We start from the raw sequence: 27,154 nt of genomic DNA on the forward strand, positions 1-27,154 counted from the left end.
CTCTCTCTCTCTCTCTCTCTCTCTCTCTCTCTCTCTCTCTCTCTCTCTTTCCCCATCACTGTCACTAACCCTCCCTCCTCCCTCCCTAACTGCACCCTCTATCATTAACGGAGAACAAAAAGGAAAAAAGAAAACATTAAAAACAATAAGAATAGTTAGGAAAAACAAATCCATATAGTAGCTAGGTTTCAATAGATGCAAGTTCATTCTGGAGAGCAGTTTGGAACTATGACCAAAGGGCTATAAAACTGGGTATTCTCTTTGACCCAGCAATACCACTACTAGACCTGTATCTTAGAGAGATCAAAGGAATAGGGAAAAGGACCTATATGTATCAAATATTTATAATAGCTCATTTTGTGGTGGCAAAGAATTGGAAATCAAGGGATGCTCATCAGTAGGGAAAGAAATGGCTGGACAAGTTGTGGTGTATGATTGTGATGGAATACATTGTGCTATAAGAAACTATGAGCAGGATGATTTCAGGAAAAAAATGAGAAGACTTATATGAATTAATGGAAAGTGAAGTAAGCAGAACCAAGAGAACATTGTATATAGTAATAGCAATAGTGTAATGATTTTGAATTTTGAAGCTTATCTACAGTAGATCAAAGTAATGATCCAAGACAATTCCAAAGGTTTTATTATGAAAAATGCTATCCATCATCAGAGAAAGAACTGATGGAATACAAGTGCATATTGAACCATAATTTTAAAACTTTTTTATCTTTCTTGTTCTTTTTGAAATTCCATGTCTAATGTGGAAATAGATTTTTCACGATTTCATACGTACAATTAATATCATTTTTTTTACCTTCTCAATGGATGGGGAAGGGCAGAAGAGATAGAAAGAATTTGGAACTCAAGAATTTTTAAAAAATGAATGTTTAAAAAATAAATAATAAACTGAAAAGTAAAAAATAGATAAAAGTTCAGTTGCAACCTGCTGGACTAGAAAAATGCTCCCCACTGTTTATTACTGGATTTACAAATAAGCTTGCAGGGCACAATAAAAATCAGTCATTTTTCATTCCTTTTTTTGATCCAATAGTTTATCATACTCATTCTGCTTTTTGGGGCCCAGGTCATATCTTGATCAGAAAGAGCCTCCATGGGACGTCTGGGATACTTGGGGGATAACCTTTTCTCTGTCACAAACTTCCTTTGTAAGGATGGGAGTATCATTTCACTTCTGTAGATCTTATTTTCCTGTCTTGCAAAATGGAGAGTTTGGAGCAGATGATTTCTAACAGTCTTTTTTTCTAGCTTTTTTTTTTCTAGGAATCTATGTTCCCTGCAAGTTCTAACATTTCATGAACTTATATGCGGGACCTCAGTAATCTAGGTGTAGCAGCAAGCACCATAGCATACCCAGGATGGCTGCTAGCACAGGTTCTTGGATCTGCTTTTCTAAAGGAAAGCAACTCAAAATGGGTTAACAATATTACTTTAATCAATCAAACATATATCATTTACCTAGTTCAAGGGAAAAAGTCAGCGCCCTGAACTTCAGAGAATACAAACACAATACAAACAGAAGTTACAAGCAGACAGAGAAGCAGATCAGCAGACAGGGCTTCCAGCTGTCTGACCATTACATCCATACCTAGTTAGTCACCAGAGAGAGAAACACCAACGTCTTGGTTTTCAAAGCTGGGGGCTCAATGGCTGCCCAGAGTCTCGTCTGGCCAAATCACACAACTCTTCCCAATGTGAGCTCCAAAGCAAGATCTCACATCAGGGTATATATAGCCTTGTCCTGGCTCAGATAATGTAACAGCCCTCTTGACCCACAGCCCAATCATAGTGTAACAAGGTGTGGGCATACCTGAAAAACAAGCCTCCAACCACAGGCTCCATATGACAACATTCAATTTATTAGGGGGCAGAGTATATTTTCAAATCAGGGAAGGTTCTCAGAGTCACTTGAATCTATCAAAGGGCCAAGGAGCAGGGAAGATCTTCAGATTCCCATTCCCATAACACCAGGCAACTAACAAAAATGACATAGAGCAATGGGAAGATGGGTGCTGATAGGACTGAAAGCTTCCCATCTGCTTCTTCCCTTCCCCATTTACTATTCTATTCTATGCCCCACATTAAGCCTCTTTCTTTCCAGTAACACTATCAAAGAATTTGTATGCATGTGTGTGTGTATGTGTGTGTGTGTGTGTGTGTGTGTGTAATAAAAAGACCATTGGACTTGGAGTTGGAAGACTTGGGTTTGAATCCTAGATCTATCACTCATTAATAGCATTTTGACCTCCGTGAGCCTCAGTTTCCTCTTTTGTAAAATGTGCATAAGAATTGAACTACCTACCTCACAAGGCTGTGGTAAACAAACCTGAATACACTATAGAAATGTGCATTTTTGTTAAAGGTGTCCAGCATAGCTTCAATATGCTTCAATGAGAGCCTGACCTCGGCTATATCTTGGCCTCTCTGGGATGAGAATTTGTTAGCTCTGTATAGCTCTTTAATCTGGAGCTGTCTGACTCAGAATTGATGGTAATTGGGACAGACTGGGCTGAAGTTAAGCCTTGTATCTACAAAGAACAGGTTTGCTTTGCAAGTGAATTGTTGCAACCAGAATTCTTGTAAGAATGTTTGAATCACTTAACACTAGACTAATATATTCTTCGAGCTGGAAAGGGACTTGAAATCATACAACATAATATCTGAGTTGGAAAGGAACCAGAGAATCACAGCACTACCAAAGGGCAAAGCTGGAAAAGGCCATAGAATAAAAGACCTATAATGAGTCTCAGGCATCATTGAATCCAACCCCCTCATTTTGCAGTAGAGGAAATTGAGCCCACAGTACTCTCCCTCTTCTCTGATCTTTCATATCATTTTCTGGCTGCTGTAGCTGTCAGGTCACTTAGCATAGATTACCTTTGATTTTACTTGCTTTTAATGTGTCTGTCTTGTCTGTCCAACTAGACTCCAAGGAGCCTGAGGGCAGAGACTTTGCCATAGCCTTCATTGGTATTCTCTGAATCATGAAGCTCCCAGCTGAACTGTTGGATTAGGAGAACCAATTATTCTCAAGGAGTTCTGCATAGCACACTCCAATAGCTATTATTATCCATTCATGAAAATAAATCTCTTCTACTAGTTAATATTCCTTGTTTCTTAGAATCCCCAATTTTCTTTGAAAGTTGGTTCAATGCCAGCTTCTCATGAGTCCTTCCCTGGTCCCCCAGATGCTTAGTGCCCTCCCCTTAAAATTATCATGTATTTTATTTATACTTATATGTGTATATGTTTTCCTACCCCCTTTAGAATGCGTTTCCTAAAGCAAGAAATGATACATTTTTGTTTCAGTATTTTTAGTGCCTAGAACAGTGCCAGGCAATTTAAAGGTACTTAACAAATGATTGTTGATTAATAAATCAACCATTGGTTTGTATTTCTTGTATTCATTTGAAAATAATACTGGCTTTCTTCAAACAGTTTGTGCTTTGGTCTTTTAAATAATCCAGTCTGTCTTTCTTCTTATGTTTCAAATAGAATTATTTTCACTATTTCAAAATAATTCTGTGCCTGTATTACATTCATTATGCCCCCTTTCTTGGAAATGCCAAAGAGTCTTTAATTCAATAACCAATTTTTAAGTATCTGATGTGTGTAAGATACTGTTCTAGGTATTTGAGGAGTACATAAAAGATAGCTGAGCTACATCATTATCAACAGAGAAGTCCTCTTCTATCGAGACTCCAAAAAAGACATCTCTATTACCCTGGTGAACACTTCTAGCTTGCATAGGGCTCTCTCTTTTATGCTTTATTGATACCTATCCTTAGAAAATCATTGTCCAAAATAGTATGTGATAGAGTTTGTACAGTTCCACATGATTTTTAAGGTGGAAGCTACTAACTGTAGCATTCTGGAAAGACTTCCTGTAGGAGGCATTATGGAGCAGGGGTTAGTGCACAGAGGGGCAGAGGACAATCCAGTTACAGGAAATAAAATGAATGAAGGAAAGGAGATGGGAAAATACTGTCTACCTTCAATAACCCAGTTCCTAAGTTTAGTTCCTCTTTTCCTCCAAGTTTCAACTCAGATACAACCTAGCCTTTGATGATTTTTTTCTGGGTATGTCCAGGGAGGGTGAATTTATCTGGAGAGTAAAACTCATGGGATAGACTATGATGAAATCACTGCCTAGGCATTGTTATCAATGATAAACATTTCCCTAATAATGCACACGGAGTATAAGTAATAATTCCCTCCACTTGCAGAATTGAGACTCAGAGAGGAGGCATAGTCTGCTCCCAGTCAGTCAGGCAGCTAATAACTGGCCAAGGCAAGATGTAAGCTCAGAACCCTTGGGCTTGGCTGGACTTCAAGTCCAATGTTCTTTGAACTCCATCAAGAAAGTCCTTTGCAAAACTTAAAGTATCATATGAATTGTTATCATATGAATTAATTCTGCTTTTCTCTACTCCATGCTAAGCAAAACAAGCACCTTCCATACTCTTTGCATAACAGAATTTCCTGACCATTCAATATCCTGGTAACTCTCCCTTGGTATGCTCTAGCTTATCTAAATCCTTCCTAAAATATAGCACAGAGTACATTGTTCCAGATGTATTCTGACTGGGACAGACAAGCATTGGACTATTACCTCCTAATGAGATTCTACTAAACAAGAAATTAAATGATACATTGGAGAGTTGAATTTGGAATCAGCAGATCTAGGTTGAAACCTGAGTTCTGATTCCTAGGATCGTAGGTTTAGGATTGGAAGGGATTTCAAATATCATTTAGTCTTATTTCCTAATTTTACAGAAAAATAAACTGAGATCCAAAGAGGTTAAAAGATCTTCCTAAGATCATACAGGTTTTCAGTGGAATGGCTGAAAATTTAATCCAAAGTTCTTAAACTCCAAATCTAATAACTTGGAGAAATTGCTTAACATTTTTTCATAGTATCAAAAGCTTTATTCAGTTGTTTTTCAGTCATGTCTGACTTTTCATGACCCCATTTGGGGTTTTCTTGGTAAAGACAACTGCAGTTGTTTGCCATTTCCTTTTTCAGCTCATTTTACAGTTGAGGAAGCTGAGGTAAACAGGGTTAAGTGACTTGCCCAGGATCACCCAGCTAGTAACTGTCTAAGACTAGATTTGAACTCATCTTCCTGACTCCAGGCCCACACTCTATCCACTGCATGATTTAACTATCCTTCAAGAGCTAGAAGAGAAATTAAAGAACATTTTGTCCAACACTTTCATTTAACAGAGAAAGAAACTGAGTTCCAGAGAAGTTTCTATTATACTATGCTTGATCTCTGGCCCTGACTTTTGAAATGAGGAAATTGCCCTAGAATCAGGAGTTAAGAACCTTCTTTTTTATATCATGGACCCTTTTGACCATCTGGTGAAGTCTGTAGACCCCTTCTCAGAATAATATTTCTAAATGCATAAAATAAAAATACATATGATTACAAAGGAAATGAATTTTGTTAAGATAAAGATATACTTTTTTTTTCCCTTCCAATTTCATGGATACCCCAAAATTTATCTACAGACTCTAAATTAGGACCCCTGGGATAGATGATCTCTAAGGTCTATTTCAGATCAAAATCCCCTGATCCTATGGGTGCAGTCAAAGATCCCATTCTTTTTATGGGGGCCATGCCACACTGTTGACTCATATTGAACTTGTACTTTGAAATCAAGCAGCCCCAGAGTGTTTGCACATAGACTGCTCTTTAGTCTGAGCTAACAATTGAGTTAGCCCTACTAAGTGTACACACTCCTATTCAGCCCTCCAAAATTCACATAATCAGGTTCAATAAACACTTAATTGATTGGGGAAAAGCAGCATCCAAGACTTCAATCCTTAAGTCTTACAATCTGGCTTCTCCTATTCAACCTCATAACAAGTACATTTAGACCTGTCTCAGCTGCCTAAGGATTTCACCACTTGAAAGTTTCATGAAAAATAGCTTGGCTTCAAGGATACATTTGGCTGGGAATAATATACAGTAGAGATAACTCAATGCATTTTCAAACTCTTTTTACCTCTGAGCTTATAAGGGAGTTGGGCAAGTTTTTCATATGGACAAAACAAGACTAGCAGGGTTCTGGGCCGAAGTTCAGAAAGGCTGGGTCCATACAAGCCAAAAACGCACTTAGGCCTAGAGTATCTAAGTAACTGAAGCCAAAGGGGTTTGTTGCCCAGAATTATCAGAGTTGTCTTGATTTCTATTGGGATTGGAATGGGGGAAGGAGGATGAGTGCAGCCATACACAAAAATGTCATATAATATTGACCTTTTAAGGGAAAAAAATAAGGCATTATTCAGAAAAAATAAAACAACAGGTGGAACATTTTAACCTTGTAAACAGTTTTCCTTTGGATGAAGACAGAGAGAGAGAGAGAGAGAGAGAGAGAGAGAGAGAGAGAGAGAGAGACAGGCAAAAACATTTTTTTTAAAGTCTCAGCTTCCTGGAATTGTAGGAACTCTGTTTACATGCTTAGATGGATCTATGATCTTATTTCCATGGCTAGATCTTTCATGAGTGAAGCTGAATTCCTTTCAGAGAATGTTTATTGGTAATAAGATGGTATTTATGTAGTAGTTTAATGTTTGCAAAGACTATTTCATATTTTTTCATATCTGAGCATTACAACAACCCTGTCAAGGTAGGTACTCTAGGTATTATCATTCCCATTTTACAGAAGCAACAAACTAAGGCTCAAAAGCTTAAAATGTATTAATGCATTGTTGATAGAGTTGTGAACTGATCCAACCATTCTGGAGATCAATTTGGAACTATGCCCAAAGGGCTATAAATATATGTATACCCATTGATCCAGCAATACCACTTCTATGGCTGTATCACAAAGAGATCATAAAAATGGGAAAAGGACTCACATGTACAAAAATGTTTATAGCAGCTCTTTTCGTGGTGACCAAGAACTGGAAACTGTGGAGATGTCTATCAATTGCAGAATGGCCGAACAAGTTGTGGTTTATGAATGTAACGGAATACTACTCTGCTGTAAGAAATGATGAGCAGGTAGACTTCAAAAAAAACCTGGAAAGACTTATATGAACTGATGCTGAGTGAAGTAAGCAGAACCAGGAGAACATTGTACACAGTAACAGTTACATTGTTTGATGAATGACTTTGATAGACTTAGATCTTCTCAGCAATGCTAGGATCTAAAACAACTCCAAAAGACTTATGATGAAAAATGCTATCCATATCTAGAGAAAGAACTATGGAGTCTGAATGCAGATCGAAGCATACTATTTGCTCTCTCTTTTTGTTTTGTTTTTTTCTTTTTCATGGTTCCTCCCATTTGTTCTAATTCTTCTATACAATATGACTAATGTGAAAATATGTTTAATAAGAATGTATATGTAGGGTCCATATCAGCTTGCATACTGTCTTGAAGAAAAGGGAGGGGGGAGAGCTGGGGAAAATGTAAAATTTATAGAAGTGAATGCTGAAAACTTAAAATATGTAAATTGATTTATAAAAAAAGTTCCTCCAAATAAAACCACACCTTAAGATGTTTACTAATCATCATAAAATCAGTATGTGTTAGAAATGGAATTTGAAATCCAGTCTTCCTGATTCCAAGTTTTCTCTCTATTAATGTGTATAGTGCGCTGTATGAAATACTGGGTAAGATAAAAAAACAAAGAAAAGAATTAGCTGAGTCTGAGAAGCTTAGAGTCTCAGATGGGATACAACATAAACACAGACAACAGAACTATCCAACATTATACAGCATTGGTAACGTAGAGCTATAAAAAGCAATGGGAGCTTTCATAGAGAAAGTCACTACTGACTGGAGAGGTGGTATTTGAGGAAGTGGTAGGAATTCAACAGAAGAGGGGAAAGGAGTGTTCCCATAGAAGTGGGAAATGGTGCAACATTTCCTAAGGGCAGAGAATAGCTAGAGTCTAGATCAGAGGTGGGAAACCTGTGGCCTCAAGGTCACATGTGGCCTTCTAGGTCCTCGGGTATGGCCTTCTGACTGAGTCCAAGTTTTACAGAACAAATCCTTTAATTAAGGGGATTTGTTCTGTAAAGTTTGATTTAGTCAAACAGCCACACTTGAGGACCTAGAGGGCCCTATGTGACCTTAAGGCTGCAGGTTCCCCACCCCTCACGTAGACTGTATAGACTCAGAGGAATAATATCACAGTAGATTATACTCATATAGGAACTAAGGTTTACAGGTCACTTTTCCTTACAACAACTCTTGTGAGGTAGGCAGCACCTTTATCTCCATGAGTCTCAGGGCCAAGAATCAACCCTGGTCTAAGTGGTACAAATCAAATACTATTTCCATTATACCTCTTTGGAGTCAGAGGACTTGGGTTCAAATGCCGGCTTTGTTCCTTCCTGTGTGCTCTTAGATAAGTGGTACAGAAGAAAGAGCACTGATTCTGGAGTGAGGTGATTCTACCTCTTCCCTTTACCATCTACGTGACCTTGGGAAGGTCACTTTATCTTTGTGAGCCTCCGTTTTCTCATCTCTTAAATGAGACTCTAGATGGCCTCTGCTGAGATCCCTTTCTAGGTCAAGATCTCTGATGCTATAATTTTTCTGGGCTTTAATTTCCCATAAGTAAAATGAGTTTAAGTTGAATGGATAGAGTGCTAGGCCTGGAGTCAGGAAGACTTATCTTCATGAGTTCAAATCCAGCCTCAGACACTTACTAGCTGTGTGAATCTGGACAAGTCATTTGACCCTATTTGCCTCAATTTCCTCATCGGCAAAATGATCTGGAGAAGGAAATGGAAAACCCCTCTAGTATCTTTGGTAAGAGAATGCTAAATGGGGTCATGAAGAGTTAAACAAGACTGGAATGATTAAACAACAACACCAAATACATGGTTAACTATGAGGGATATTGAGACAAACTTACTGATATTAAAGTGGAAATTGTTATTATACAATACTATGTTGGTTACATATATAATACATGCGTAATATATATAGATATCTAAACTATATACACATGCACATGCATATATACACATTTATATAGAAATACATGCATATATACACATACACATGCATATAATAGATAAATATGTATGCATATATACACATGAATACATATATACATATGCACATGTACATATATATATTTATTTGTTTATCTCTCTATCCATCTCTCTTTCTTTCTTTCTCTCTCTGTCTCTCTCTCTCTGTCTCTCTGTCTCTGTCTGTCTCTCTCTGTCTGTCTCTGTCTGTCTGTCTGTCTGTCTCTCTCGCAGTTAATAACCCAGGAGGGCAGAAACTGGGAAGACAATTCTCTACAGTTTTGTCATATAAGACCTTTCTAATTGTAGCTCCCAACAGTAGCTGCTCTGGTCATATTGTTCTCCTCATTATCTCTCATCTGCACCTTGTTCGTGCTGTTTCCCTTCTCTTGAGTGACCCTCTTGCTCTGGTTCTTGACTCTTCAAATTCTCCCCATCCTTTAAGACTCAGCTTGAAGTCCCACTTTATCCATAAAGCCTTCCCCAAATATTCCAGGACACATGGATTTATCCTACTTCTTGCCTATTGCATTCTGAATCTGCCTCACATAGTTTAATTTTTTTTTCTCTAAAAGATACATGTGTAACTTATCTGTACTCTGTCACATAAAACTGGGCAGTCCATATGTAGTACAGCTATAGAGAGCTCTGGAACACCCCACTCCATTGGCGTTCCACCTCTATGGGGAGGAAGAGAATGGCCATGGTTGGTCACTCCCTCTCTCTTCTATCTATAAGAAAGGTATTGGGATTGTGATTATAGCAAACCATTATCTATCAGATATTTGAAATTAAGGGGTACATTTCTTTTTTTTTGTGTGGGTCAAGATAAAAGTCACTTGCCCTGGTCACTTGGGTGGGGGCAGAGGAAGTAATTCCACCCCAGACTTGAAGGGTAACAGCTTATTGCAGGTGGTTTAGTTTCCCCTCCCTACCATACACTTATTATACAAAAAGACTCAGAAAACAAAAACAACAATAACAAAACATTTATCAAAGCAATCAAGTAAAATGGCAATCGGGCAAGCAAAGCAGATCAGCCTAGGTGATAGAATGTACAAATTCTTTGTCACCCTGGAGGGACACGACTTGAGCTCAGCTGAGAAGTGGGTTTTTAAGGGTCCCTGGAGGAACAGGTGTTGGGAATCAAGGGACATATTTGGGTTCTGGTTGCTCCTCACATGCCTATAGCCCTGGGGCCTTCCTGTTCTCTACTAAAAGTCTCTACCTTGACTGTTCTCGGCCTCTCCTTCTTCACAGCCATAAGTCTCCCAGTCAATCAAGAATCGTGACTACTTCTTCCTAGGACCCAGTGCCTCTCTAGCCACAGTGGATTTTTGGGTAGATCTGAATTCTTCCATGAAGGACTGAGTTCCAGGATGACCAATTTCCTCTAGGTTGTACCTGTTTTCTGAAGTGAATTCTATTTCTCTCAGCATGAATCCCTTTTTGGACATTTCTGTGTAGGTCCTAACTTGGATTGCTTTAGGAGTTTTTACCAAGTCTCCATTCACCAGATTTTTAGGTGCCAGGGTTGTACAGAGAATCAGAATCACAGAATTTCAGAATTGTCAGAACTTTCAATGGCCATTAAGTCTAATCCTTCTGACCATAAACCCAACAAATGTTCAGCCATTCTCTTCTTGAAGACCTCTAATGAGGAGAAACCAATCATCTCCTGAGATAACCCATTCCATATTTGGATAGCTCTTATTAGGAACTTTTTCTTGACATCAAATCTACGTCGAAATCTGCAACTCCTCCAGATTGCTCCTACTTTGACTCTCACAACAAACAAAGCAAATTTAAACACTCTTTCATGTGATAGCCCTTCTGGTTGCCTTGGTTTGCTTTTCCCTGACTGCTAGTGAATTTGAGCATCTTGCTGTGTGGTTATTAATAACTTCCTCATTTTTACATTGAAACCTATTGTCTTTTGACTATTTTTCTACTAGGTAATGCATATTTATTTTTTAGGTATGCATCATTTCCTTACAGAATCTGGATGCTAGAACTTTATCTGATATATTTACTGCAAATATATTCTCCAATCTCTTCCTTTTCTTTTTATTTCAGAGATAATGTTTTGTTGTGCAAGTTCTTTAATCTTTGTATAATTAAACCCATTTTTTGTCTCTAAGCCTTTCTTCTATTTATTTGATAAAAATATTCTTCATTGAGGCATTTTAAAATATATGCTAGCAAGCTGATACAGGGGCATCTAGGTGGCAGAGTAGATAAAGTGTGGCCCTTGGAGGCTGGAGGATCTGAGTCAAATCTGGTCTCAGACATTCATTATCTGCGTGATCCTGGGCAAGTCATTTATTCCTGTTAGCTTTAATTTCCTCATCCATAAAATGAGCTGGAGGAGGAATGGCAAACTATTCCAGTATCTTTGCCAAGAAAACCTCAAATGGGATCATGAAGTCAAACATGACAGAAAATGATTGAACATCACCATCAAGAGATTATACAATTATCTGTATTTTTTAAGATAATTAAATATTACTTTCATAAATAGTGGTATTGATTTCTCTGGATACTGACTAGTGAGGAATGGCAGAGGAGGTGACTGTGAGGGGCTGACGCTACAGGGAGGCATTCCATAGGGTTCCATTTACTGTTTCTGATTCTCAGCAGTCTTATCTATAAAATGTCTACTGCTTATATCAAAGAATTGTTGTAAGTAGAAATTTTTGTATATTATCAAACCCTCTATGAATTGTTATTATTATTTCATGGCTATCCATAACCAAATAATTAGTCACCCAGTATCAAAACTTCTGACAATGGGTCTTTCTGTACATAGCTAGGGATACTTTGCCATTAGAACAGTGTTGGAGTTCAGAACCCACTCTACATCATGATGAAGTTTTAATTATTGTTATAATTAGGAAGGACATTGATAACTAGAAAGGTTATGGTGGAGAGCAAACTGGATGTTAAAGGCTCTTGGAATCATAACATGTTCATTTGAAGGAACTTATTGTGCCTAGAGAGGACAAGAGAGGTGAGGGGAAAGGAGAGGAGGGAAGGAAGAGGAGAAGAAAGGAGAGGAGAAAAGAGGAGAGGAGAGAAAAGGAGGGGAGGGGAGAGGAGAAGAAAGGAAGAGAAGGTAAGGAAGTAGTGCTCATTTATATTGTCAATGATTTTTTTTTTAAGTTAAGCATCTGGACTTTGAACTCTTGTTCTTTTATCTCCCCCAATCCATTTTAACAACAACAACAAAATGACCTGCTCCATTCGCTTTTCCTTTCCCCAACACCTCTAAATGATACATAATTAAGAGCCAAAAATGACACAATGGCATGGGATAAAATCAAAGGACTAACAACACTATGTAGAAGGCCCTGGAGAGTCTTTGAGAAGTTGTGATCTCTTTCTTGGTGTCCCACGCCTCTAACTCTCCAAGTTTTGTTCTTCACAGAAGATTCTTTGCCTCTCTGCTCAGCAGAGTACCAAACAAACAAAAAACAAAAACAAATCAAAACCCTGGCCGAATCACTTTCTCCTTCCCTTGGCATGGACAGGAAACTTATCCAGCCCTGAACTGTTTAATGTACTTGGGATACCACAGAACACAAGCAAAGCACCAGAAAGGTCATCTCAAGTCTCGTCTTTGGCCTCAAGACAAACAAAGCTTCTTCTCCCCTTACCCACTCAGATCCATTGACCCAGCAACCTAGGGGCTGGCCAAAGATAGAATCAGTTCTGGTTAGCTGAGAGGAAAGGAAGGGTAGTGGAGGGAGGGAAGAGGAGAGAAAAGAAGAGAGAAAGATAGAGGGGAGAAGAGAGTAGAGTGAGAGAGTAGAGGGAAGAGAGGAGGAAAAGGAGAGGAGAGGAGAATATTCTGGGGGAACCTGATGACTATCTTTGAAGGGCTGCCCTGAGGAAGAGGGATTAGCTTTATTTCTCTTGGAGCAGTGGGTGGAAGTTATAGAGAAGCAAATTTCAGTAAAATGAGAGGGAAAACTTCCAAACAATTAGAGCTGTTCAAAAGTGAAATGGGCCTTGGGGGTGGGGGTGGGGGTGGGGGTGGGAATTGATCTTCCCTCACCCAAACATGTCTTTGGGAAGAAGAATAATGATCATTGATCATGGATGTTTTATGGGGCATATTCTTCAGGTAGCAGTTAAATCACATGACTTCTGATATTCTTTGCAATTCTGAAATTCTGTGGTTCTTGTTTCTGTATCTCAGTACTTCGTATTTAAAACATAGGAGGTATATACAAAATATACTTGACTTCCACTAAAATTGACATATGTCTGTACATGATAGTGTTAGCGGCAATCTCTCTGTTCCATTTGCTATCCTTTTCCATTAAAACCCGCAGAACTGTGTCGGGGAGGGAGCTGGAGAAAAAGGCCAAAAGCATGCTTTGGTAATGTTTGTCTTTGGAAAATAAGACAGGAAACATCCACTTTGGGTACCTGTCTTCCAAAAGCTTGGCATATAGTGGGCACTTGACAAATGTTAATTTAATTAAATTGGTATAAATCAGTGAGTCTTTATTTCATCCACTTACAGGCCACATGTAGGAGAATATGGTAACATAGGAGCTCATCAACTTCAATATCTTGGACTAGAGTCAATTCATAAAAAGAAAGGCACAGTTGATTACTATAGTTAGGCTGTGCCAGGCAGGACACAGGGGATGATGGACAGCAGGGATCCCTAGGCAGCTGTTTTGTGTTGAGCTTAAGTGGGGTAACTACAAAGAGCAGTGGGGGTGGGTGGTGTAGGAAATGCTTCAGACACACTGGAGCCCAATTTCCAAAGAGACAACTTGGCTGGGAGTGGGTACAGAACCACTATGGCAGGCAGACTGACCTGGCATGTAGTAGTCAGAGATTAGCGGAGGTAGGGCTGGGGCTCTAGGGAAGGGGGTGGGTGGGTAAGGGGTCTAGAGATTGTTCTTGAAAATAGGACATTGGGCCAACTGGAAGTCTAAGAGGAAGACTTCCAATACAAACAGAGGTTTGTTGGCAAACAGTAGCTGTAACTTTCAACAAAAAGGCCAACAGTTTGAATGTGCAAGGTATGGAAAGATTGCCAGTGCCTGGCATACAATAAGTGCTTAATAAATGCTTATTGATTGTGTGATCAGTTGATTTACTGTTAGTGACACCTCCTAAGCTCCCTGAGCCCTAGGAATCAAGGATATATCCCTCAGCTCTATGTCCTTCCCCTGTATGACCTCTCTTTTCTGTCCCATAGAATCTCAGTTAGAGGGAACCTTAGACAACATCTATTTCAACCTGTACAGTACAGTACAGGTACAGTATTCCTTACAGGTGGTCATGCAGCCTCTGCCTGAGAATTTCCAAGGAGGAGAAATCTATTGCCTTTTATTTACATTGTTCCTATCCTAGTACAAGACTATTTTGAGCCTCCATGCCTCCATGATTCTGAAGTGAGAACTCTGGTTTGAATCCTGGCTCTTCTGCTTTTTGCTTGAGTGACACTGGGAAAATTATTAACCTCTCTCAGCCTTGGTTTCCTTATATAATATGAAGTGGTGCTAGATTGGATAGTTTCTAAGATTCCTTCCATATTTACATCAAAGTTATGATCCCAATTCATATTCAGGATGTATAGATCTGTTCATGTTACTCCTTCAGCTCATACCTTCAATGAATCCCTATTGTCTCCTGAGTAAAGTTTCAACTTAGCCGTCCCACACTCAAGACCCTTTATAATTCATTTATATTCAACAGCAATTTGTCGGTCAAGCATTAATAACCTACTATGATCCAGGATAGAGAATGAGATGGGCAGAAAGTGTAACAGAAGCAACTTGGACAGGCTGCATGAGATAGTCTAGGGGAGAAAGCTCTGGTGTGCTATGGTTCATGGAGTGATGAAGAGTCAGACATGACTGAACAACATGTTCTAGGCACCTTGCTAAAGTATGAGGTTACAATGTCTCTGATAAAGGCCTAATTTCTCAAATATAGAGAGAACTGAGTCAATTTTATAAGAATACATGCCATTCCCCAATTGATAAATGGTCAAAGGATACGAACAGGCAGTTTTCAGATGAAGAAATTAAAGCTATCTATAGTCACATGAAAAAATGCTCTAAATCAGCGCAATTCTGGGAGCAGTGGTTTCACATATATCTCACAACTTTCAAAGCCTGACCAGCAACCTCAATATCCCCCAAAATGTCATCTACTATTAAGGATCAGCTGATTTTGAATGTCCTAAAGGAGGAACATGTTCCACAGAACAAGATCACTGTTGTTAGGGTTGGTGCAGTTGGCATGGCACGTGCCATCAGTATCTTAACAAAGGATTTGGCTGATGAACTTGCCTTAGTTGATGTAATAGAAGACAAACTAAAGGGAGAGATGATGGATCTCCAACATGGCAGCCTTTTCCTCAAAACGCCAAAGATTGTTTCTGGAAAAGACTACAGTGTAACTGCAAACTCAAAACTTGTTATTGTTATGGCTGGGGCACGTCAACAGTAGGGAGAAAGTCGTCTTAATTTGGTCCAGCGTAATGTGAATATCTTTAAATTCATCATTCCCAATATTGTTAAATACAGCCCTAACTGCAAGCTGCTTATTGTTTCCAATCCAATGGATATTTTGACATATGTGGCCTGGAAGCTAAGTGTCTTTCCTAAAAACTGTGTTATTGGAAGTGGTTGCAATCTGGATTCTGCCCATTTCTGTTACCTGATGGGGGAGAGACTTGGTGTCCATTCTTCAAGCTGTCATGGATGGGTCATTGGTGAACATGGAGACTCCAGTGTTCCTGTGTGGAGTGGTGTGAATCTTGCCAGTGTGTCTCTGAAGAATGTTAATCTTCAAATAGGAACTGATGCTTATTCAGAAAATTGGAAAGAAGTTCATAAAGAGGTGGTTGAAAGTGCTTATGAGGTGATCAAGCTGAAGGGCTATACTTCCTGGGCCATTGGCTTGTCTGTGGCAGATCTGGCAGAAAGCATTATGAAGAATCTTAGGAAGACTGCATCCTATTTCCACCATGATTAAGGGCCTATACAGCATTAATGAGGATGTCTTCCTTAGTGTCCCATGTATCTTGGGGCAGAATGGCATTTCAGATGTGGTGAAGGTAAACCTCAATCCAGAGGAGGAGAGCCATTTAAGGAAGAGTGCAGATACTCTTTGGGGGAACCAGAAGGAGGTGAAATTTTACAACCTTTTAATGTGCTGCCATCAATAGAACATAATGGTGGTTAAGAGGTTATGTATGATGCGCTTTTCAAATAGGTCAAATCCTTCCTCTGATTAGTGATTGAACACCAGAAATGTAAAACCTGTGAACACACTCTATACTCTTCCTAAAATGAGAAATGGAGAATAGTAGAGTATGACTATTTGTTTAAACTCTGTTGATGTTTGTATATGATGCTGGATATGACTTGTATAGTCTTAGTAGTTGGTGTCAAGCAGATAGTTCCCCACAGGTATATAAACTACCTGCCTTGTATGTAGGTACTACAGGTTCCCATAGGTCCAGAAGACAACACTCCTGGCTACAAGACACCATACACTAGTAATTCTTTATTGATGCATTGATTACCTTGTGTTCCTCTCCATTAGGGCTCTTACAGCATGGCCCCATGCATCACATTTCCAGAGGACCTGATTTTTGTCTCCACACACACATACACACACACACACACATATCAATAATTGTAAATTTCCATATTGTATAAAAAGATCTGTGTATGTACAACAATGCAACCAATTCCTAAAGTGTCATACTAATCCTAAATATTGAATAAACAACAAATAACTGATAAAAAATTCTCTGAATCACTATTGGTTAGAGAAATGCAAATTAAAGCAACTCTGAGATTGGCTAATATGACACAAAAGGAAAATGATAAATGTTGGAGAAGATGTGGTAAAATTGGAACAATAATGCATTGTTGTTAGAGTTGTGAACTGATCCAACCATTCTGGAGAACAATTTGGGACTATGCCCAAAGGGCTATAAAACTATACATATACTCTGACCAGCAATACCACTTCTAGGTCTATATCCCAAAGAGGTCATACAAATGGGAAAAGGACCCACATGTACAAAAAGTATTTATAGCAGCTCTTTTTGTGGTGACCAAGAATTGAAAATTGAGGGGATACCCAGCAACTGGGAAATGGCTGAACAAGTTGGGGTATATGAATATAATGGAATACTATTATGCTATAAGAAATGATAAGCAGGTGGACATCAGAAAAACCTGGAAAGACATATATGAACTGATGCTGAGTGAAGTGAGCAGAACCAGGAGCATATTGTAACAGTCACGTTGTATGATAACTAACTTTGATAGACTTATCTCTTCTTAGCAATGCAAGGATCTAAAACAACTCCAAAAGACTCATAAAGAAAAATGCTGTCCACATCCAGAAAAAGAACTATCAAGTCTAAATGCACATTGAAGCATATTATTTGCATTCTCTCTCTCTCTCTCTCTCTCTCTTTCGTTTCTTCTTTCTTATGGTTTCTCCCATTGGTTCTAATTCTTTGCAACATGCCTAATATGAAAATAGGTTTAATATGAATGTACACGTAGAGTCTCTATTAAATTACATGCAGTCTTGGAATGGGGGAGGGGAGAGATGGGGAGAAAATTTGGAACTCACAATCTTATGGAAGTGAATGTTTAAAACAAAAAAAAAATCATAAAAAATAGGGGAGAAAATAAAATAACCATAGACAAAATTTTTTAAAAAGAGAGAAAAGCAAATATTTTAGGCTGGATAATAACAAGTCTGGAAGCATTCTCACAATAGAAATGTGGAATGTACTGCCTTGGGCAGCTAGGCCCTCTGCATTAGAAGTTTCTAAGGGAAATGGTCGCTTATGAAAATATGTTGTAGAGGGGATTATTTTTCAGGTGTGAGTTTTACTGGACAGTAACAAAGGGCCCATCCAACTTTTATGTTCTGCAATTCTGATTTGAGCATATCAAAAATATAAGAAGTATAAACAAAGGAAATTTGTCCATCTCATGTATATATTCTTATATAAATATGAGAAATTTATGTCATAGAAACTCATTAAATATGTGAACCAATTCAAAAGAAATGTAGAAAGATCTGAATTAGGATCTATTTTAAAAATTCTAATCATTAAAAGTGAATTGAGGCATTAAAAAAAATGATGTTACGAAGACAAAAGTGACGCAGTCTTCACCCTTAAGGAGCTTACATCCTATGGGAAAGAAATGGCATACATAGAGAAAATTGTATGCAATTTACATGTAGAATAATTTTGGGCAAATATTACCTGAAATGGGGGGGGGGTTAACATTGGTTTTCTGATGGAAGTGACGAGCTAAAATTTGAAGGAATTTAAAGTTTCAAGGTGGGGTTAAGGAGGGAAGGCATTGCAGGCATAGAGGATGGGGACCTGTATAATGGAGATAGGACATGAAATGTTATGTTCAGAGAAAGGCATGCTGGTCAATTTGTCTGAAAAGTCTATTTTTAGGAACTCGAAACTCTTTGACTTGTGCTTAGAAAAGGAATCAGGAAGTCAGAAAACAATCAAGAATCTAAGGTCCAGCCATCTTTGGCAAACTGGGCAAACACATGGCATTTTTATCATATTCTTTTAGCGATGATTATTACTATTCCTATATATAGGAAAGTGAGAAAATCAAAATCAACTTGCTTTTATAGATTATGGGGTAGGGGAAACTCCTCTGTAAAAAAGTTGTTCCTGTTTCCCTAAATTATCTTAGAGTAAGACCTCATTTTTGGTAATTAATTATAGGAGCTCTCTGTTTTGTCTCAGCAAAATGGCATCTACCTCCATTAGAAGCACTCTTAAGACAAAGACCAATAGCTTGAAATCTCATTAAGTCAACTGGGAACTTATCAACCAGGAGGGGACTTTCCTAATGATCATTTCCTCTTATATTTCACCTTTCCTCCCCCCTTGTCCCCAGGTTAAATTTTTGTCATCCCAGCAAATCAAATTTCGTGCTTTGGGGCCATGGCCATGTTCTTTCATATCTTTAATTCTGGAGAAGTCCCTATGTGCTAGGGGGAGGTTCGAGCATTGTCTCTTTCTTGATTGCCTCCTGTAATAACTTTCATCAAAAGTTTATTAAAAATCTGTTTGACACAGATCTTAGATTTCCCCCAAATTAAGATTTTTGTAAAGGTCCAACAATCTCATAGCAGATAGGCCTACAGTTTTCAACTTTCTTCCTCAAACATAGTCACACAAATTCTTTACCTTTTATCTACTACACTTAGAGACCACACTAGAAAAAGAGGATCTCACCAAGGTCCTAGCCTGGGGGCAGATCATAAACAGAGACATACCTGATTGCTAAAATTGCACTGTGGCAGACTGGAGCATAATGAATTGGCAGCAAGGATCTCTAGGCAGCTACTGTGTAATGAGGTGAACTGAAATGACTGTAAATAACATCAGGGTTGGGGACAAAGAGAAACCAAAGTTTCCATAAGAATGGTTTCTATAAGTTACTGTTTATCTGATGGAAATTCCAGTTTCAACTCTAGCTTGTAAACCTTATTCCTCCCCCTTACCCCCAAGAAAAGATGTATAAAATAGAAAAAAAAAATAATCCCTCAAAGGGTAAAGTTGGTCTCAGATGAATGACCAAGGGATGTTGAAATCTTCCATTAGGAATCTGAGATTTAGGCTAGACAATCAACCCATCACCTTTAGGTGAGGTAACAGATTATCTCAGAGGAAACATTTCTTTAATTTTTCTCCACTGTGCATAGGGTAATCCAACCAGAGGTTCAGAGGATGTGTCCTAAATTAATTATGCTAGAGAAGTAATCTAGCTTCAAAAAATAAAATACACCCAGACAAGTCCTAAAAATGTGTGGGACTCTCCAAGAGCATTTTAGATAACATCTCCCCACAATATCCCCTCTGGCTTGGAGTTGTTATGGGATCCTGAAATTTCATAGATTGAGTTTGATCCTGGGGGCTTTACCCCTGAAGGTATCAGCTCTCTTTGGCTATTGTTGTCACCTGGAATACCTCAGGAAAACCTCTATATAAAGATAGGTGTACCTTGTGTCTAGGTTTGCCTGAACGTGGGCATCAAGGTCCCTAATTCTGGCATTACTCTATATGTATTCTGGGTATGGGACAGCTTCTATTTCACTTTCTAGGAAATGTATAACATGCAAATTACTCAGGAGCTAGTTAAAACAAACAAACAAACAAAAAACTGATGGGGTACAGGCTCTGGGAAAAGCCTTGAACTCTGATCTAATCTTCCCATTTGATGAGGCATTTGCCTGAGGCCATAAGCCTTTCATTACACCTAGGCCCAAATCTCTTATTCTTACTATCCTAGCCCTCCATTGTCCAGCTACTTCCCATCCTTGATCCTATCAAAATATCTATGCCCAGCCTCTCCCAGCTCCAGCCCCAGCACCCATAACATGGCTAAACATACCAAGAAGGTCGGAATTGTTGGTAAATATGGAACACATTATGGTGCATCCCTCAGGAAAATGGTGAAGAAAATTGAAATTAGCCAGCATGCCAGGTATACCTGCTCCTTCTGTGGCAAGACCAAAATGAAGAGACGGGCTGTGGGTATCTGGCACTGTGGATCCTGTATGAAAACAGTAGCTGGTGGTGCATGGACCTACAACACCACCTCTGCAGTCACAGTCAAATCTGCCATCAGAAGACTGAAGGAATTAAAAGACCAGTAAAATCTTATCAACTATCTGTAGCCCATAGTCCAACAATAAATGGCTTAATTTATTGAATAAAACAAAACAAAACAAAACAAAACAAAACAAAAAAACAACAAAATATCTATGCCCAAATCTGCCACCCTTAAACTAGCCTAGCCCTCCATTGTCTGTCATCTCCTAGTCTTCAGCTATTTTGCACCCTTAATCTCATTACTGGAGTGTAACCTCATCTGACTCCTCCTCAAGACCATCCCCAAACTCCTCCTCTAGACCACCAGTAGAACCTTTCCACAATCTTTCTGTAATTAAGCTCTGTCTCGCCTCCCTCAGTGAGGTTGCTGAGAATTCAATCTAGTGCAGACTCACTCAGTGTCAGATTATTCTGGCCTGCTTGTCAATACTAGCTTCATATATACTTAGGCTCCTTAAGAGGCTACCCATTAAGGCAAACCTTTAGTAATTTTTGCTTTACTTTGGCTGAGAGAAGACTTGAGTTGAATTCATTTAGCAGGACCCAGCCTGCTGATATTTTAGGGTCTTGAGCACCCCGAAATGTTAAACCTCAACAGTTTTATGACTCTGTGTAATAGCAAGCAAAATAATGCTTTGCTGCTTGTTTCAGCTGTTAAAGTGCCTTTGAGCCTGGGCTTTGATTATATCAAGTCTTTGTTGAGAACAGTATACATTGTGTTGCTATTAATAGGCCTAAAGGAGTTTGGAGATCTTCATTGCATTTAATAGGTGTAATGTCATCACATGGACCCCACAGTGGGAGGAGTTTGCCAAAAAACGTAGAACAGGAAGGGCTGAAAAGAAGGAGCAGAGCAGAGTAAAGCTTGAGCCTGAGTTAGGACCAAGCAGAACTAAAAGGGCGACTGTTTGTGATGTCCAGCCCTCTGTCCTTCTGTTCTGTCTGTGCTGATGTTACCTTGTCAGAATGAAGCACTCTCTCTGTTGAAAAAGGACCTGAGGTCTAGGATCATCAGCAACATCGCATCACCTTCCTATCCCTGTACAGTACAACTCTTTTCAGTGTGTGTTATGTTCCTGTGAAACCCTGTGCCCTGAATGTGCTTACTTTTCTGCCACCGTGTCCTTGGTCATGCTGTCCCTTGTGCTTAAATTGTCCACCCTTGCCTGCTTCACCTCTTGGATTCTTGTCTATTCTTCAAAGCCTGATGCAGTCAAAACTTATTCTGTGAAGTTTTCCCTCCATAGCCCAGCCCATGACAATCACTCTTTCTTTCGTCTTCAAAGATCCACATCTCTAATTATAAATAATTAATAATAATTATTGTTATATAAGAAACGAATTACATGACATTATGAATTTCCATATATAATCCAAATAAAGTAATTATATTACATGATATGTTAGCTAATAAACTCATTATATCATACTATGTATTGTAACATGTGTAATATCTTCCTGCTTTATTTTAAACTCCAGGAGGGCAAGGGCTAGTTCTTAACACAACTTTGTATCCACTCCATCATGAGCAGTGTGTTGCATGCCGTAGAAACATCATAAATATTTGGTGAATTGAATTATGCCAGCTGATCTAACCCTATATGTAGAAAAAAATGTATTGACTTGTCCATTTAGAGAGTGAGGACTAATAACAGAATTCATTTGAAAGGACAAAACGGAGTCAAGAAGGATTTAGATAAATGCACAGCTAATAAATCTTTGATTTACTGTTAAATGAGGACTCCTTAGTGGCATACAGTTGAGGGTACAGTCCTACGAAGCCTGATTGTGCTGGGAAGATTCCTAGGAGTTCAGCTGGTTAACACTCCAATTCAACAAACCTTGTGCCTACTGAATGAATATAGGCAACTGTACTAGGTGGGGGGAGAGGGAGAAGACAAAAATAACACAGTCCCAGCCCTCAAGGAGTTTAAACAATAGCAGCAGCACATATAACAACAATCTTACAGTTATATTGTGCTCTAAGCTTACGTTGTGTTGGTATAAGCCATTACAAGGTATTTATAATTTATGAAGTAATACAAAATATGATAAAAATACAAAATAATTTCATGAAGGAGAGAGTATTAATAATTGGGGGTGGGGACGGGGAAGTGGGTCAGGAAAGGCTTCATGTAGGAGGCAGCATCCTGGCTGTGCTTCAGAAAGAACTAAGATTTCTTTGACATGGGAATGGCTTGGGGCCACTATTCAAGGGCACAGAGGGAGGCGCTCTGACCCAAGGCAACATTATCTTTAATGCTGTTGGTGATCTTTATTGCAAAGCTTATTATAGCTTGAAGCTTAACTCTGAAGAGTTAAACCGCATTCAGGGGCCTCATTCTCATCATTAATAATGGGATCAAAGTATGGTCAAGGAGTGTTCCCACACACTGCAATGATCAGGTATTATGTGATGATCTGACAATGTGGCTCAAACGATGAAGAAACTCAGGCAGATGTGTCTGAGATGAAAAGAGCTGGTGTAGACCCTGAATTAAGTAATATTAATCATTAATGTAAACTTCCTTTTAGACTAGCATATTCAGCACAGGAAGATATGATATGGTCAATGTTCTGTCTGCCCTAATTGATTCCTAGGTCTTATTTTGTTATATAGCTAGAGTTGTGTAGTTTCTCCAGACTACTCTCTAAAAAGCTGTAACTAAGGAAGAGGGACTGAATCACTCGCCTTCAGTTGCTTCTCTGATGTGAAGCAATCTCCATTTGGTGTGGGCTAGTTGTGCACTTCAGAGTCAGGAAGTCTGAGGAGGGAGGAACTGCATGACTGATGTGGCTTGAATACATATATATCTTTTCTCTACTATATCCATTAAATGATTCGATCTTGATGGTGGATGTGCTGAGTAGTTACCTTTCTTTTGCAGGGTATCTATCCACTGAACTCTTTTTAACTTACTGACTTTCAGCCAAGATCTGAATTTAAAGAATAAGGCCCATTGATCTGAGTCAATAAAATGATTCTTTTTTTTTTTTTTGAGGGGGGTGGAGCATGTTGGGAAATCCATATGCCTGTGGTCAGTGAACAGTAACAAAATGGATTGTCTCACTTACTCCAGGCAAAGCTATCATGCTATAAAAGCAGACTTGACAGTGAGAAGTGTCTGCAACCCCCATTCTCACCCAGGGATTGTCAGTTATTTTCAGCCGTCAATAACTGGGTGAGTAGAATTCACTTGAAGAGTTTTTGTTATGCTCCTGCTTCTTGCTAGTATAAGATGGCTTGTAAAACTCCTGTAAAGACGTGCATCTCTGGGAAGGGCTGTTGGCTTACGTTGGCTCCATTGAATGCCCTCCGTGGGGTTTGGAATGCCATCTGCCAGCTTGGAGTCCCGTGTGAAGGTTGGCTTCTTTTGAGACAGATGAGTCAGAGGCTGGTCTGAGACTGAGCCACCTTGTCCTTGTCCATAGAGAAGCTCAATCAACTCCTACAGGGCATGAGAACATTTCCAGTTTGCAGAACAGTTTGTTCTCTGCTCAACGGGACAGGCTCCAATGAGAACACTGTGGGTGCTCCACTACAATCATCAACCAGACCAGGATGCCTTCCCAAGAAGCCACCGCAGATATGCCCAGAATGTCCTGTGGGATATAACAGAATAGCTGCTGGCATGTGGGACATGCCCTGGCTAAATCAAAAGGCATCACAAGATTCTCCATGGGCTGATACTGAGGGTCAAATTCCATTTTTTTTTCTACTTGTCTTCAGTCATTTAACCATCGTGTGTCATTTGCCTTCTACAGTGCTTAGCACAATGCCTGGCCCATAGCAGGCACTTTATAAGTGATTATTGACTCATGGATTGACTGCTATCTGCAAAGCACTGTGGTAGGTCTAGAGATACAAAAACAAAATCAAAGAGTATCTGACCTCGAGGAATTTACAATGCAGCTGGGGCAAACAACATAAACATAAATTGCTGTTGTTGCTGTTCACTTGTTTCAGTTATGTTTGACTCTTTGTGACCACATTTGGGGGTTTCTTAGCAAGGATACTGGAGTGGTTTGTCATTTCCTTCTTCATTTTACGGATAAGGAAACTGAGGCAAACAGGGTTAAGTGACTTGCCCAGGGTCATTGATGTTGTTGTTTTTCCTTTGTTCTCGAAGAGGACCCTGACTTCAGGAAGATGATGCCATGACTTGCAAGTGAATTGGATTTAAGTGAGGGAGGGTTATGCAAGGCCACCAGCCTCATTTTCTCCTCCAGAGTCATCTGGGTCCAGTGGCAAGATATAGATTAGGATGACTGGAAATGGATCCCTACACAGGGTCACACAGATAGTAAGTTTCTGAGGCTAGATTTGAACTCAGGTCTTCCTGACTACTGGGCCTGGGCCCAGCACACCTAGCTACAGTTTACATTCTTTAAGTTCATATAATTTATATTGGGCCGAAGTCCCCTTCACTTTTTAAAGGCAAAGTAAAAGAGTAGCTCAGCCTGTGATGTCAAGAATCTGTCTTGAGATACTTGTCTCCTTGTTGTTAAAGAATTTATATTTATAAATTGCATAAAGAAAAAACAAAACAAAAAAAAACCCACTTGGCACCTCCACTTCTGAAAAGCCATGTTTCTGACTAGTGGGAAATGATGTCCTGGGTATTAATTTGGTTTGACTATAAAGCTTTTGATCAGGAAAGATTCTCTGCTTCCTTTATGCTGAAGACGTCTAACAGATCAAGATGGACCACAGGTAGACCTCATAAGCAAACCATTCTTGGTCAGGCACAGTATTAGGGAGAGAAAACAGTTTCTCATGGAGTAGGGAGAATGCAAAGAACACCAAGCTTCTTAAACTCATATGGATGCCTAACCAGGCAATCTCTAGTATCATTTTAAGGTTTAGGAAAGGCACTATATTGAACATATTTGTTTCCTGGTGATTCTGAGGCACATAATTCCCAAAATCATATCTGATGGTCAGATGTCAGAGCAACCTCTAAAGGTTGGAAATGACCTTTTCTTGAAACTCTATCTGTTGTTCAGGGTCAAATTTGCTGTCAAGATGGTTAGAGTCCACTAGGGCCTGAATGACACTGCATTGTGGATTTGTCCACAACAGGAGAAACAGAAAGATGTATCTTTTCTCAACTGAGTGATGGATGGGGGAGGTGAGAGGAAGAGGACAGGGGTCTAACCTTCTCTGATTTCCTACTTCAGAGGTCCAGTTGATTCCACTTAGTTCAATTACTACTTAAAGAAAAAGAAGTTGCAAGTTATTTCTTATCTGCTTTTCTCTTGCAAGCTTCTGGACACAATTGCTGGTTTGCCAGTCTCTCACACATCTGAAATGGAGGGTAGTTAATTTCTATGGGGATTCTGGGCAAAGTCAGTCCTTGTACTTTGGTCTTATCATAAAGGCCTGAAACAAGTGGCCCTAGAATCTATTTGGTGCAGGGACTTGGACCTTGAAGATATAAGTGAAGGCTGAGCAAACTCCTTGGTACATTATTTGGATGGTCTTCTCTGTACCTAACACCAGATGTGGGCAATCAAATGTTGTTTTCTTTGACACCTGGGACATTTCAAGTTTACCCAGTTAGGAGCTGAAAGTAATTAATTAGGTTACAGTTATTTGACTATAAAAGACTTTGGAAGACCTCTGGACAAAGGGTTAAGAACTATGGTAATGACTATAATCTTCAGAAAATTATTCCTTTTGACAAGTTTTGGCTCCTTGGAAAAGGGCATAATAACAAGGGGGTCTCTTTTAATCTTCCCTGAGATTCTACACTTGTTTAGATATGGAAGCCCAATTTAGAGGAGAAGGTTTCATAATGCCTGGGTTAGGGCTAAGAGGTCAGCTGATAGTATTGTTCAGGAAAGGAATTTGGACCCTTCTCACCATACAGTGAAAACTGGGTCTATTCAGAGTTGGCATTCAGTCTCAGGTCAAGAAAACTAAAACAAATAGTCAAGCCAAGAGAGTCATCAGAAACTTGGGTCAGGCTACCAGACTAGGGTTGGAAATATGAAAATCAGAGTGGGGGGAGGAGCAGTGAAAAATGTAGCAAACAGGATGTGGGGTAGAGAGACAGGAAGTCCAGGAATCAAGAGGTCAGGAGACAGGGCATTTGTAACTTAATTGCCCAGCAGAGAAAGGTAGAGGAATTAGGAGGTCCAGTGGTCAGGAGATAGAGAATTCAAGAGTTCAGAAGCTGGGAACAATGAGATTCAGTTTATGTTGGAGATCAGAATGGAGAGTGGCATAGGATACTATCTCCTTGGTTTAAACTCACAAACTGGAATAGTTAAGGACCCAAAAGGTATCAGATCATTAACAAAATGAGTGACTAAAGACAACACCTAGTGGCAACCTTTTTTATCTGATCTCAAAAGGTTAACTTCTGTATTGTAACCTTTTTGCTCCCCTCAATCCCATGCCAAAGGCCTGACAGATAAGCTCTCACATTTGGTTGACTGCCCATTTTTTCCTGAGAGCAGCAACTTG

General features: G+C 39.2%; 1 protein-coding gene and 1 pseudogene across 1 annotated transcript; both read left to right on the top strand.

Moving 5' to 3' along the window:
- The first annotated feature begins 15,191 nt into the window (after positions 1-15,191).
- Positions 15,192-16,760, top strand: LOC138173816 (L-lactate dehydrogenase A chain pseudogene; annotated as a pseudogene).
- A 3,687-nt stretch (positions 16,761-20,447) lies between these two features.
- Positions 20,448-20,815, top strand: LOC138173818 (large ribosomal subunit protein eL43-like). The gene has a single exon (XM_069103905.1). The coding sequence runs from the start codon at positions 20,448-20,450 to the stop codon at positions 20,724-20,726; it is 279 nt and encodes a 92-aa protein (XP_068960006.1). The 3' UTR covers positions 20,727-20,815.
- The last annotated feature ends 6,339 nt before the right edge of the window (positions 20,816-27,154 follow it).

Source organism: Petaurus breviceps, unplaced genomic scaffold (assembly GCF_028583685.1).
Source record: "Petaurus breviceps papuanus isolate PSGF00001 unplaced genomic scaffold, PetGlider_PUasm1.0 65, whole genome shotgun sequence".
Classification (NCBI taxonomy): Eukaryota; Metazoa; Chordata; class Mammalia; order Diprotodontia; family Petauridae; genus Petaurus; species Petaurus breviceps.

What these genes read in the sequence shown, in the direction of transcription:
- LOC138173818 (XM_069103905.1), top strand. Translation starts at nt 20,448, where the DNA reads ATGGCTAAACATACCAAGAAGGTCGGAATTGTTGGTAAATATGGAACA.